Source organism: Canis lupus, chromosome 11 (genome assembly GCF_048164855.1).
Source record: "Canis lupus baileyi chromosome 11, mCanLup2.hap1, whole genome shotgun sequence".
NCBI lineage: Eukaryota > Metazoa > Chordata > Mammalia > Carnivora > Canidae > Canis > Canis lupus.
Window position 1 is genome coordinate 28,924,864 of NC_132848.1, and position 13,962 is coordinate 28,938,825.

Sequence of the window (13,962 nt, forward strand, 5' to 3'; positions counted from 1 at the left end):
TTGATTGCTTACCATGTGCCAGGTGCTTTTATGCATTATCATACATAAAACGATAGCCTCCTTGAGCCTCCCTGTTCTTTGTATGAAGTCAGTCTCAGATTGTTTTCTGTGCCCCCCTCCCAAACCCCAGAATTCCATCTTCAAACTTTTGAAAAAAAAGTGTAGATTTTTATGCGTATTTTATGAGAAAATGGCAGGAGGGGGACATTACTTAACAAAACTTCTTAAACATACCCCTATTATTATTTTTTTTTTTTCCTTTAAGTAGACTCTGTGCTCAGTGTGGAGCCCAGTGCAGGGCTTGAATTCTCAGGGCTTGACCTCATGACCCTGAGATCAAGAACTGAACTGAGATCAAGATTCAGACACTTAACTGACTGAGCCACCCAAGTGCCCCTAAAAATAAAATCTTAAAAATCTTCTCTTTCCCCCCAAATTTTTCTCCCTCTGCCTGTGTCTCTGCCTCTCTCTCCCTGTGTCTCTCATGAATAAATAAATAAAATCTTAAAAAAAAACACAAAAAACAAAACACAAAAGCTTCCCCTTTAGCAGGTTCCAAGTACCAGGAGTTCCAGCTGTCCCTTAGGGACAGTACCAACTTGCCCTTGTGCAGTCCCCTGAAGGTCCCCACTCCAACCAGCATTTGAGGTAGATACTATTATTATTCCTAATTTTTAAAGGAGGAAACAGAGGCCCAGAGTATCTACTTGCTCAAGCATCCAGTTTAAAAACGGGAGCCAAGATTTGAACCCAGGTATCTTTGATTTCAAAGTTGATGCTCTTTTAGGCTCTCTGTGCTACCCTCCCTATCCCACTCCTAGGAAAATATCAGCTGCCCTACTGTCACCATAATCTTGTACTTCATGACTAGAGCTCCCTGATTTGACATTGGGAGGTCAGGCTGTTCTGGGTCTTACCCTCAACGATGTCATACACTCTGTCCTGTTCAACCAGCAGAGGGTAAATGACACAATCTCTCTTGGCCTCTCTTTATTCCTAATATCCACCCCCTCTTCCTCCTCCTCATCATACTCTCCCATCCCGAGAAAAGGAGGAAAGAAAAGAAAATATGAAAGAAGGGGAAATAAGAATAGGCTGAAGGAGGAATGTGGGTGGTTTTCTGAAGCTGTTTTTACTAGGTCAGAAATAGAAGTAAATTAAAGCCCTCTAAAAGGATGCTGAATGCTGCATCTTCTTGTACTTTACCCCGAGCCTTGGTTATAACAACTAAAATACTCGGGAAGTTCAAAGAAACTTTAAGAAAGTCATGGTCTACATGTCACTGAAAGAGTGGCTATTTTAGCTGAATCATTTAATTAAATAATTAAATAATCATAGCTACCATTTATTGAGTATCTCTTATGTGCCGAGATCAGGGTAAGGGTAGAACTAATGTACATAAATGACCTGACACAGTTCAAATGTAGGGGCACCTGACTGGTTCAGTTGGTGAAGCATGTGACACTTGATATCAGGGTTGTGAGTTTAAGTCCCACATTGGATGTGGAGTCTACTTAATGAAAAAAAAATTACAGTGTAGAATGCTTTAAAAGAGGAATATACTGTAATATGAGAACACAGACTAGAGGCTCTACTCTGTTTCAGAAGATCAGGCAAGGTTTTTTTTTTTTGTTTGTTTGTTTTTTTTGTTTTTTTTTTAATTTTTATTTATTTATGATAGTCACAGAGAGAGAGAGAGAGAGAGAGGCAGAGACACAGGCAGAGGGAGAAGCAGGCTCCATGCACCGGGAGCCCGATGTGGGATTCGATCCCGGGTCTCCAGGATCGCGCCCTGGGCCAAAGGCAGGCACCAAACCGCTGCGCCACCCAGGGATCCCAGATCAGGCAAGGTTTGCAAGAAGGGATGACATTAGATGTGTGAGTAGGAGCTAAGTGAACAAACACAGTGGGGAAAGGGGCTTTTGTTGCAAGGAATTGTGTGTGCAGAGGCACTGAAGTATAAGAAGGCTTGTTGGAATAAGGAAACAGCAAAGTTTGAGAGGGAAGAAGGAAGGATGACTACAACCATAGCTAAGTATGGATGGAAAGCTGAGGAAGCAGATGGAAAGAAGAGGATCTTCCTCTTAAAAACACTCATTTCTTTTTTACAAAGAAGCAAGCTTTGTCATCCACGATGAAAGGACGAGAATGGAAAGGGTGCTTACGGAGACTAACCACGCTCAAATAGGAGAATTACTAAGCAGTACCAAGAGACCATCTGTGAGAACTAGTAACATAGCTGTTGAAACTTCTCTCCACCCATTTAGCTGACTATGTTTGTCTCCTCTTGGTAGAAATTTCTAACTGGTCTACTTTCTGTGGAAGCATCAATCTTTCTACAGTCCAATATTCTCCTTGATATTTATATAATTTCTGTATCTTACATTTTTGAGCACCCACTGTGTAGCTGGTTGCTACAAAGTTTTTTTTTTTTTAAAGATTTTATTTATTTATTCATGAGACACACAGGGAGTGAGGCAGAGGGAAAAGCAGGATCCATGCAGGGTGCCCGCTGTGAGACTCGATCCCCGGACTGCGGGATCATGCCCTGAGCTGAAGGCAGGTGCTCAACCCCTGAGCTACCCAGGCATCCCACTGCAAGGTCAAATACAGTAAGTATTGTCTGCCTTTAAGGAGCTTAGTGACAGGTGATAGAAGAGAGATTGAGAGTAAATATAATAGGTGAATAATAATAATAGCACTAAAGGCACAATATGAAAAGTGCATTAGTCTTTTAAGACCTTTAAGAAGCACTGATAATGTAGGATGACCTGGAAAATTTAGAACCATTCCATTAAAAAGAGTGGCATTGATCTGTAACCATTATATAGACAACTCAACTCTAGATATTTCATCCAACTGAGATCACATTAGCTTTACTACCCCTCAGCTGCCTGCAGAAAGCAACCTAGCCTAAAAACTTCTGAAGTTTTTATTTATATTCCACTTAGTTAACATATTGTGTAATACTAGTTTCTGGTATATAATTTAGTGATTCAGCACATCCATACATCACCCTGTGCTCATCACAAGTGGTCTCCTTAATCCCAATCACCTATTTAAGCCATTCCCTACCTCTCCACTCTGGTAACCATTAGTTTGTTCTCTATAGTTAAGAGTCTATTTCTTGATTTGCCTCTCTTTTCCCCCCTATGATCAATTGTTCTGTTTATTAAATTCCACATATGAGTGAAATCATATGGTATTTGTCTTTCTCTGACTGACTTATCTTGCTTAGCATAATACTTTCTAGCTCCATCCATGTTATTGCAAATGGCACTATTAGGTATCTACCCAAAGGATACAAAAATACTAATTTGAAGGGATTCGTGCACCCTGATGTTTATAGCAGCATTATGAACAATAGCCAAATTATAGAAAGAGCACAAATGTCCATTGACTGATAAATGGATAAAGATGTGATATATAGCCTTCTGACTTAACTGCTGTCAGGGACAACTGCCTGGCTGCTACTTTCTTGATAGTGGTTTACTCCAAAACTAACTTTCTGTGTTTGTTCCAACATTGGACTTACTGAATCTTAACCAATCCTCTCCAGCCCCAACCAAGGATCTTCTGGTCCTAACTCCTGAGCCATTTAACCAAGCAGCAGTTTATAAGCAGACTCTTGATGTTATGAGCAGACTCCTTTACCAGAGAGCTTCTTATCCCTACTGCCCTACAGTCTATTTAACCTCATGCCAATCAGCTATACATCCTTACTATATCATGCCTCGTGCTTAGAGTAACCAGGATTCTGAACACCTTCATGGAACAAGCATAATTTCAGTTGATTTGTAACCATATTCTCCCAGAGCTGAGGTTATTAGGCTATGTCACAGTTTATTTTCATCAAGTATAATCTGTTAGTTTATATTCAGTTCCCTTTATTGATGATTTCAAAGCCTAGGTTTTCTTCTACATCAACTGGGATGATTATGCGGATTTTTTCCCCTCTATTATGTTGATCTGGTATATTACACTGATGATTTTCCTGTGCTGAACCACTCTTGCATTTCTGAAATAAATCTTACTTGGTCATGGTGTATAATCCTTTTAATATGCTTCTGGATTTGGTTTGCTAGTATTTCATTGAGGATTTTTACATCTAAGCTTTTTTTTTTTTTTTTTTTTTTTTTAATTCATGAAAGACACACAGAGAGAGAGGCAGAGACATAGGTAGAGGGAGAAGCAGGCCCCATACAGGGAGCCTGATGTGGAACTCCATCCCAGGACTTAAGGATCACGCCCTGAGCCAAAGGCAGGCACTTAACTGCTGAGCCACTCAGGCATCCCTACATCTAAGCTTTTTAAAAGGGTTCACTATTAGGGTTATTCAGAACCTTCACTTCTTGCCAAGTGAATGTTAGTTCCGTAGTGTGTATATCTCCTAAGATGAGTGTCAATAATATTTGTAACTACCTTGCAATCATAATATATTTTTTGAATTCAGACATAGCAAAAACTTATCTTTTCTGTATCCTCTTTTGGAGGAATAAACTTTGAGCATCAGTGATAAAGACAAGGATATTTCCAAGATTATTCTCACTGCAAATTCGTAACTAATATGATGTTGAAGGCTTCCAACATACAGTTAATGAACAAGAAGGAGGTTCTCAATCTGCTGTCATTTATACCATGACCTCATAGGGATAATTGGATATTTCTTATTCATTAGACTAGAATAGTGCTTGGCACGTGGCAGGCCATTAAAAAACATTTTTGATAAATGAATGAATGAATAAATAAGTTTACTCTTTGTATTTTAAGAAAAATTGCTTACCTCCAAGAGTTATCCTAAGACAGTGAATAACATCTTATTTGCATTTTTTCCTTTTAAAAAAATCAATCAAAACATGAACTGTACCTCATTGGACTCTTGGAAGCCTGAACTGGATAGCAGCTTCAAACCATACCCTACTCCATAGTTAACAAACGAGCCTCTGTTTGCTTAGAACACGTCCCATGCTGTCCTCCACAGAATAGTTGCCTTTTAATTGCAAATTTTACTATATATAGTCCATATGATAAAACTTGAAAAAAAAAGTGTTTTATTAATTCAGTTTTCAGGCAGACCCCAAAAAACCCATTGGGGGACACATTCTGGCTCATGCTTCAACAACAAGAGTAAGCTTGAGAAAAGGAAGAGGAGAACTGAGAATTGCCAAGATTTATGACAGGTAAATATTTTCTCGTTTTTAATCAGATTCTTGGGCATATGGCACTAAATAGAATTGCCTCTCCTGAGAGCCTGTAATTATACCACTGGCAGATCCTACAGGGATGTATTCTTCTCCTTTCTTCTGCCAAGTTTGGTTTTTTTGTGGGGAGGGGGTTAGGTTTCAGTTTAAACATCACTTCAATAGGGAACCTGTCCATAACCTTTCAGTCTAGGCTGTACTCTATGATTTACATTCTTTCATGGTACTTTACTTATTTAATTAAGAATTATAAACAATAGGAACGCCTGGGTGGCTCAGTGGTTTAGCTCCTGCCTTCAGCCCAGGGTGTGATCCTGGAGACCCAGGATCGAGTCACATCAGGCTTCCTGTGTGCTTGCTTCTCCCTCTGCCTATGTCTCTGCCCCTCTCTCTGTGTGTCTCTCATGAAGAAATAAATAAAATCTTTAAAAAAATTATAAACAATAAATGTTTACAGAGAGACCTACTACACAAAAGCTGTTCTAGGTTCTGGGGGTAGAACAGTAACTAAAACAAAAAGACAAGTCCCTGCCCTCACAGAGCTTATATTTCACTGGTAATGATTTATATCATGCATGTCGTCCATGCTAGACAGCAAATACCCCAAGGACAGGGACACTATTCTCTTGCTCACTGCTATATTCCCAATACCTGAGATGTAATAGATACAAAATATTTGTGACTGACTGACCAGCTAACCTTGAACAACAAGGCAGAGATATATAATAACTACTCAAGGGAGGAAAAAATCAACCAAAAAGAAATCCCATGAGCTTCTAATCTGGTTTTTACTATGAATCACAGTACTTATTATGGGCTGTCACTGAATAAGTAGTAAATAATCAGTTCTCTCGTTTATCTGATCATTATTTAAACCATTTTGCTTTTCATGACCTGTCTCTATAGACTATAATATACAAATGCTGTGTTTTATGGAGCTTCAGCAATCCCTAGAAATCTGCTACGAATGTTCTTTGTTGAATTAAATGGGTAGTAGGGATTGCTCCATTTTTTTACTAAAATGTCTTAGTCTGTATCTTAGATTGCTGTGTTTAGAACTTTCCTAGGAGCACCTGGGTGGCTCAGTTGGTTAAGTGTCCAACTATTGGCTTCTGCGCAGGTCATGATCTCCAGGTGGGGAGATCAGACCCCAGAGTCAGACTCCCTGCTTAGCAGGGATTCTGCTTCCCCTCTCTCTCCTGCTCTGCTCCTCCCTCCCATTCATGCACTCTCTCTCTCTCTCTCTCTCAGAAATAAATTAATTAATTAATTTAAAAACTTTCCTAAACACTTTCCACTCTGAATTGCATCAGCTGATCACACGTACATCTCCCTCACAAATGTCCCCAGCACTTAACATGATACTTGGCACATAGTAAGAACTCCATAACTATTTGTTGAATTAACAAATGAACTCCATCTACGTGTTCAATCATTTGCATATTTTATCAAATACTCCATATCTGCAGGACCAAGTAACTCCTGCAGTTCTTACAGCCTTGAGGCCATATTGGTTCTGTAGACTCAATAAAGGATAATTAAAGTTATTATAGAGGTTAGAAATGTCAAATTTCCATAAATTTGAATAAAAACAGCAAAACTAGATCAGAGCTAAAAATGTCAAAATGTAGTTTGCTGTGCAGCATGTCCTCCCTTCTTTCTGGTCCCTAAAGATTTCCTACAAAAAATTCTTGACTTTAGAGAAAACTTTTTAGTTGAGAAGATGATGATGCTAATAATGATAGCTAATACTTATTGAGTGGCTGCTATGTACTAAACCTTGCACCAAGTGCTTCATATATATGTTTCATTGTTTATAACAACAACCCTAAGAGATGGAGGTCATTATCCCTATTTTCACCATGAGCAAACCAAGGGCTCAAGCAGTTAGGTAGCCATTGCCCCTCTAACAGTCTATTTTAAACACAGATACCAGAGTGATCCCTTGTAAAATTAAGTCAGATCATATCTGTCCTCTTCTTAAAACTCTCCAATGGCTCCCCATCTTAACTCAGAATAATAGCTCAATCTCTAGGGTGGTTTACATACCACTACATGCATGCATTGCCCCTGCTCTCCTCTTCTCACAGTTCTGCAACCTCAGTGGGCACTTTGATGTTCTATAAACATGCCAGGCACAGTTCTACCTTAGGTGCTTTGTACTTGCTTAGAATCATCTTTCCCTACATAGCCCTCATTCTGGCTGTCAATCTTACCTCTTCCAATCTTTGATCAAATGTTACCCTCTCCACAATACCTATCTAGATCTCCCTATTTAAAATTGCAACTCCTCCCAGTTTCCACACTTGTACTGTCCCTCACCCAGCTCTATTTCTCTTTCCCCATAACACTTGCTGTGTTTCTAACATATTACATAACATATTTATTATGTTCATTATTTATTATCTGTTTCTTCCTTTCTCCAAATATAAGTTCCATACGGGCAAGGATCTTTGTCTATTTTTTTCACTTCCAGATTTCTTTTTTTTTTTTTAAACAAATTCTTTTTTTTTTTTTTAAGATTTTATTTATTTATTCAGAGACACAGAGAGAGAGAGGGGCAGAGGCACAGGCAGAGGGAGAAGCAGGCTCCATGCAGGGAGCCCAACGTGGGACTCGATCCAGGGTCCCCAGGATCACACCCCGGGCTGCAGGCGGCACTAAACCGCTGCGCCACTGGGGCTGCCCTCACTTCCAGATTTCAAGTGCCTACAGCAAGGATTCAGCAGGTGCTCAATAAATACTTTCTTAGTGAGTGAGTGAATGGCCTTGCCCAAATCACACAATCAATAAAGGATGGAACCAGGATTAGAATCTGTACTGTCCGAATCTAGGGTTGACACTTTTAATCATTACACTGTTTCTTAGTTTGTTAAAGATACTCTTTTTCAGACAGTCAGAACTAGTCTGCTGCATCGGGCTCCCTGCATGGAGCCTGCTTCTCCCTCTGCCTGTGTCTCTGCCTCTCTCTCTCTCTCTCTCTCTCTCTCTCTCTCTCTGTATCTCTCATGAATAAATAAATAAAATCTTAAAAAGAAACTAGTCTGCTGTAGCTACTCCCATGGCTTCAACTACTAACATACAGATGTAAGAGAAAGACATTTCTTATTCAAAGAAAACACAGAGTTCTCAAGGAATTGAATAGAAAAAGATTATCAGGGATCCCTGGGTGGCGCAGCGGTTTGGCGCCTACCTTTGGCCCAGGGTGCATTCCTGGAGACCCGGGATCAAATCCCATGTCGGGCTCCCAGTGTATGGAGCCTGCTTCTCCCTCTGCCTATGTCTCTGCCTCTCTCTCTCTCTCTCTGTGTGACTATCATAAATAAATTTTAAAAATTTTAAAAATAAATAATTACCCCAAACTGAAGAGGCACTCAAATGGTCAAGTTTCTGAAGTAATTGTGTTTTATTCTGTTTCTAGAACCAAAAAAGCAAACAAATCCCAGTTCAACTTTGCAGATATCTTGCTTGGTTCCCCTCTTTCTCATGTCCTTAGCATCTTGCCATTTGTAAATGGCCAACTGAGTATTTACCATCAAGGCCAAAAGGTTATTTTCTGATTTGGTCAGGCCTTCTTACCCTGCTCTAGTTTTAGTTTAGCAAGACTGGCCTTACATACAACCCATTTGCTATCCTCAGGGGAGGCCCCCCTGCTATTTCCTAAGAGAAGTAACCTAACTCATAGTGTGCTCAGAATATAGTGCTTAATCTCTACCTCTCTAACAAAACAAAACAAAATCAAAAAATAAAAACCAGTTTTGAGGGGCAATATAGTCTAGTGGTTAGGAACATGAGCTTTGGAGTCAAATAACTTCGTTTCTAATCTGACATCTTCATTTACCAGCAATTGTGACCTTGGGCAAATTACTCAAATTACTTCTCTCTGAACCTTGATCTTCTCATCTGCAAATTGTGGATAATAATATATACCCAAGAGTTCTCATAAAGTTAAAACAAAATAATAAAAAGGAAACCCTCACAGGTAAACTAGTAAATAATAAGTGGAAGCTATTAATATTACTAAACAGTCATCATAACCTGTATATATAACAATACAAAGTAGCAGTAGACTTTCTCTTATGATCAGTGCTTTTTTTTTTTTTTAAGATTTTATTATTTACTTTTTCATGAAAGACACAGAAAGACAGAGAGAGCCAGAGATACAGGCAGAGAGAGAAGCAGGCTCCCCACAGGAAGCCTGATGTGGAACTCAATCCCAGGACCCTGGGATCACACCCTGGGCTGAAGGCAGATACTCAACCACTGAGCCACCCAGGCGTCCCGATTAGTGATTTACAAATTTTTATTTCTTGTTTAGCCTTTTACTTGAGTTTTAGATATGTTTCCAACTGCTTGCAGAACTCCTCTACAAGAGTATCACACAGGTACTTCAAACATAACATACCTAAAACTAACTTCTTACTTTCTTATCTATAAAACAAGTATCTCTATTCCTGTGTTTTTGCTCATACTACTCCCTCTGCCTGAGATGTCCCCATTTCTGCCTCAAAAGCCACTTCAAATATGATCTCTGAGGCCTTTCCTAATCAACCTCACTGGTACAATGTCTCCTTTCTTTAGAGTTCTGTAACATGTATATTGCCTTTATAAAATTTAACTTACTTTACATATTGGACACACGTCATAGTTCACCTGTTAGACTTCTTGAGACTAGAGGTTCTGTCTCACCTTTGTGAAATCTGTTGGTCTAGTACATATACTAACGTATGATTTTCAGAAGTTGAAAACATAACTTTCTTGCAAATACATGTAAAATAAATGTGTCAAAGACTTGATTCAGCTCCTTAAGGAATGAAGAAACTGATTCAAAGGATAATTTGACAAACAGATTTATGTAGTCAAAGGAATGCTGAAATAAATTTGTTAATAGATGAAAATCTGATTATTATCTTACAAGGCGGGCAGCTCCGGTGGCTCCATGGTTTAGCGCCGCCTTCAGCCCAGGGCGTGATCCTGGAGACCCCGGATCAAGTCCCACATCAAATTCCCTGACTGGAGCCTACTTCTCCCTCTGCCTGCATCTCTGACTCTCTCTCTGTGTCTCTCATGAATAAATAAATTCTTTAAAAAAATATATCTTACAAGGCAATAGATTTTAACATTTGAAGTTGTCTTTTCTATTGGAGGGAAATCAATTGCTTCTCTACACAATGAAATTAATTTCCAGGGGCATCTGGGGGGCTCAGTCCGTTAAGCATCTGCCTTCAGTTCGGGTCATGAGCCCAGGGTCCTGGGGTTGAGCCCCACATCAGCTTTCTGCTAAGTGGAAAGACCGCTCCTCCCTCTCCCTCTCCCTGCCACACCCCCTGGTTGTGCAAATAAATGAATAAAATCTTTAAAAAAAAGAAATTCATTTCCAGTGCTATAGACTGGAATCATCTGCATCACCCTCAGACAAGAATCATCTGCATTGCTATCAGTTTTCCACAAATTAACCTTGGCTCCTACGGTGTTGTAGAATATAGTAAAAGGTAAAATCTAAAAGATCATATAATCACGTACAAATATAAAGTGTCAAAGATTTTATTGAAGTCATCAATTAATGCAGGAACTAATAAGATTTTATAACCAGATCAAAGAAAAAATCAAATTAACACACATATGGAGCCAAATAAGGAATGCTAACATGAATTAGAAATTGATCAAAAACAGGGCAATATCCATAAGACAAGAATGAATTGCATTCCTCCTCATACAATTTACATTTCTACAGGCAAGAATGATTTGTATTACTTATGATTACCTATAACTTCCAGAGTAGTCAAGTAGCTCAAAGACAATGAAAGGCAGAGTTCTCACAGAATTGAGGAACCTGGAAGGATGTGCTGGGCAACCTATTTTTCCACTGAAGGTATTTGGCAATCTTTTAGTTTACTTCAAAGCCTACCACAAAAAAAATAAAAAAATAAAAAAAAAAATCCTGTCACAATCTTGCCCTGCATTGGTCTAGTTAATAGAAACATGCATACCCTCTGTGATCCAGGCCCCTGTAGGTCTGCCACAAAGTGCTGAGGATATACTGAAAGTATACCCAGTTACTCCTTCTGCGTATTTCCAAGTTTCGGGTAATTTTTCTTGACATTCAGAACCTTACAAATGGAAGTTGTTCAATAAGCATTTGTGAGGGTTGACAATACTTGTAGGTAAATTCTGTAGTCCACATTTAGCTACAGCATCTCTGAAATGTCTCTGGAGACTCAGACTGATAGGAGTGTGATGCCTGTGACATGACTATGGTATTTATAGAAATAGAGCTTTTTATAAACTTCTGTTCCCTTGTATTCTGTTAGCCCTGAGATGCCTGAAAATGAAGCCACCTTCGCAATAACTGCTGGAGGAATTGGGGATGCCAAGGAGTAGGTGGTGAATTGATGCAAATTGCTTCTTAGTGCTTATTAGGAGCTGAAGAAATGGAAAAGCAGTCTCAAATTTCAGGCCTTGAAGTAAGAGTTTGTTTTTTTCACATATTATTAGAGGAAAGTCAGCAAAAGAAATTTAAATCTTATGTTTATCCTAAAACTCACTGATGTACAATAACTATACATTGTATGTCAGCTCAGGAATACATATATATGTATGAAACCCATTGTTTCAATGGTATGAAACCATTGTATGTCAGTTCAGGAATACATATATATATATAAAACCTATTGAAAACTAGTTGGGAAGGGGTACCTGTTCCTCTCATTTTAGCTGTCCAAAGTGAGCCACTAAACAGATGGAAATATCTAAGAGCTCAGAAATGCTCCATTCTCCTACCATTTCCCCTTGAATGCTTACAGAGGTGGACACATATCCAAAGGAGGGAGCTATTTAAGGAAGGAATGTTTACAGGACACACAAAAAAGCTTTTTTTAAATTTGCAGCATCAAACAATACATTCACTTCTATAGCAACAGAAAAGAAATATTAAACTAAATTTTAAACCATTTGACTTTTTGACAAGTTGAAATTACTTTTAAAAAATTATTTCTTTTTTTTTTTAGTTATTTCTGATACAAACATTTTATTGGGGTGATCAAGAGAAAGGTAACTAGGAATGTTACAGCTTGGGGTAATCAATGTAACATGAGTTTTATATTTTAAACGGGGTACAGAATTAAAAATATTTTAAAAAATGTTTTAAAGTTAGTTAACATGTAAAATTTTTGAATACTAAGTTTAGAGATGTGCAAAAGAATATTGCTTTTCCTAACTGTTAAACAAAAATAAAAGCTAGTTTTCAAAGTGAATGTATGATGAAATATTTAAAAATTAAAATACTAATAATATTTATAATGACAATCTTTATAGACCTCAAAAAGATTTCATGTCTTTTGTTGCATCACCTTGTATAAAAATGGAAGTATTGAAAGTACCATTTGTTACAAAAGGTATTTGATTATCCATTCTCATTCACTCAGCAATGCTTGGAGCTAAAGAATATATAAGGAAAGTATGGTTCCTGCCCTCAAAGAACGTGTACACTAGTTAAGAGAAAATACTAATATTTATAAAAGAGAGCAAATGATTATATAATTAATTAATCAGTAGTGTGGGCTTGGATTAGAGGATTCCAAAAATGGGAGAGGAAAGGTTAAGCAGTGGGACAGCATGTGCAAAGGCAGAGAAGCTGAATTTGGAAACAAGAGACCAGCCTGACAAGTAGAAATTGTTCAGTGTTGGGTACTGGGAAATAAGAGCTTTTTTTTTTTCTTTTTACTTATTTTATACCACAGAAGTTGCTTTTTTTGAATAACCATAGATAAAGTCATCTAGGATCAGATTTTCTGTATTCAACAAAGTCATCTAAATGACTTCTTCTGGTATCCAAATAAAAATGCATGCTTTTGTGCTTCCTAAGGGAAGATTTTACTTGATAGAAACTGAGCAACAACTAAAGATTCCCTGGTATGTGGAATACTAGGAGCCCAGAGCCTTTGGGTAGGAAAGGAAATAGAAGTCCCAAGATTTGAGATTCAGAAAAATTTTCTGGATTAAACTGAGTAACCTCCTCACCAATGAGAATTTACCAAGAGGTGGGCAGTAGGTTTGGATGTCAGGGCCTGATACAAGGGCCTACAGTTTCGTGAGGCTAGTTGTAATATGGCATGTAGCTGAAGCCAGAAACTTCTCTGGGTCCAGCTACTCTGTGTGTTCTACTTTGGAGAACAGTAGCTGAGAACTGAAGATGGTGAACTAAGAAGCTGTAACCTTGGGGCCCAACTTCGGGATAGCACAGCAGATTGTGCAGTGCCAGTGGAACTCTGCTAGGCCAGGGTTCACTTTGCTGGGGTTTTCCAGTCCTCCCTCTCCACCTGACTATAGAAACTGCTCTCACTTCTTATCTAAAGGGGACAGAAGAGCTCAAAAAAAGAGCTTTTATTGGTCTGGACTCTTGGTTACAAGCCACAGAAACTCAAAGTAGCACATGGAAGATAGGAATTTATTGGCTCATGAAATTCAAAGTCCAAAAGTAGTGCTGACTTTAGCCACAGATGGAGCCAAGATCTCAAACAGCATCATCAGGACTTGCTCTCCCTGCCTCCTTTTCCTTTTCTGATCATTTCCATGCTGCTATTGTTCTCAGACAGGCTTTTCCCACATAGTAACCAAAATGCTGCTTACAGCTCCAGGCTTACATCCCACTAAGTTAGAAAACCCACTAGAAAAAGCATGCCTTTTCCTCCATAGATTATTCATTTTGTGGGAAAAAACAAAATGAGAACAGAGGCTATTTATTCAGAGTTTGCTACAGCAA

General features: G+C 38.6%; 1 protein-coding gene across 2 annotated transcripts in view; it reads left to right on the forward strand.

The window, feature by feature from the left end:
- The window catches only part of DMC1 (DNA meiotic recombinase 1), a 36,727-nt gene extending 24,202 nt beyond the window's left edge, over positions 1-12,525 (forward strand). For both annotated transcript variants that reach the window (XM_072843968.1, XM_072843967.1), the window contains exons 13-14: positions 5,064-5,180; positions 11,513-12,525. In XM_072843968.1, coding sequence (XP_072700069.1) covers positions 5,064-5,180; positions 11,513-11,582 — 187 coding nt within the window. In that variant the 3' untranslated portion in view covers positions 11,583-12,525. The remainder of the gene's footprint in view (positions 1-5,063; positions 5,181-11,512) is intronic.
- The last annotated feature ends 1,437 nt before the right edge of the window (positions 12,526-13,962 follow it).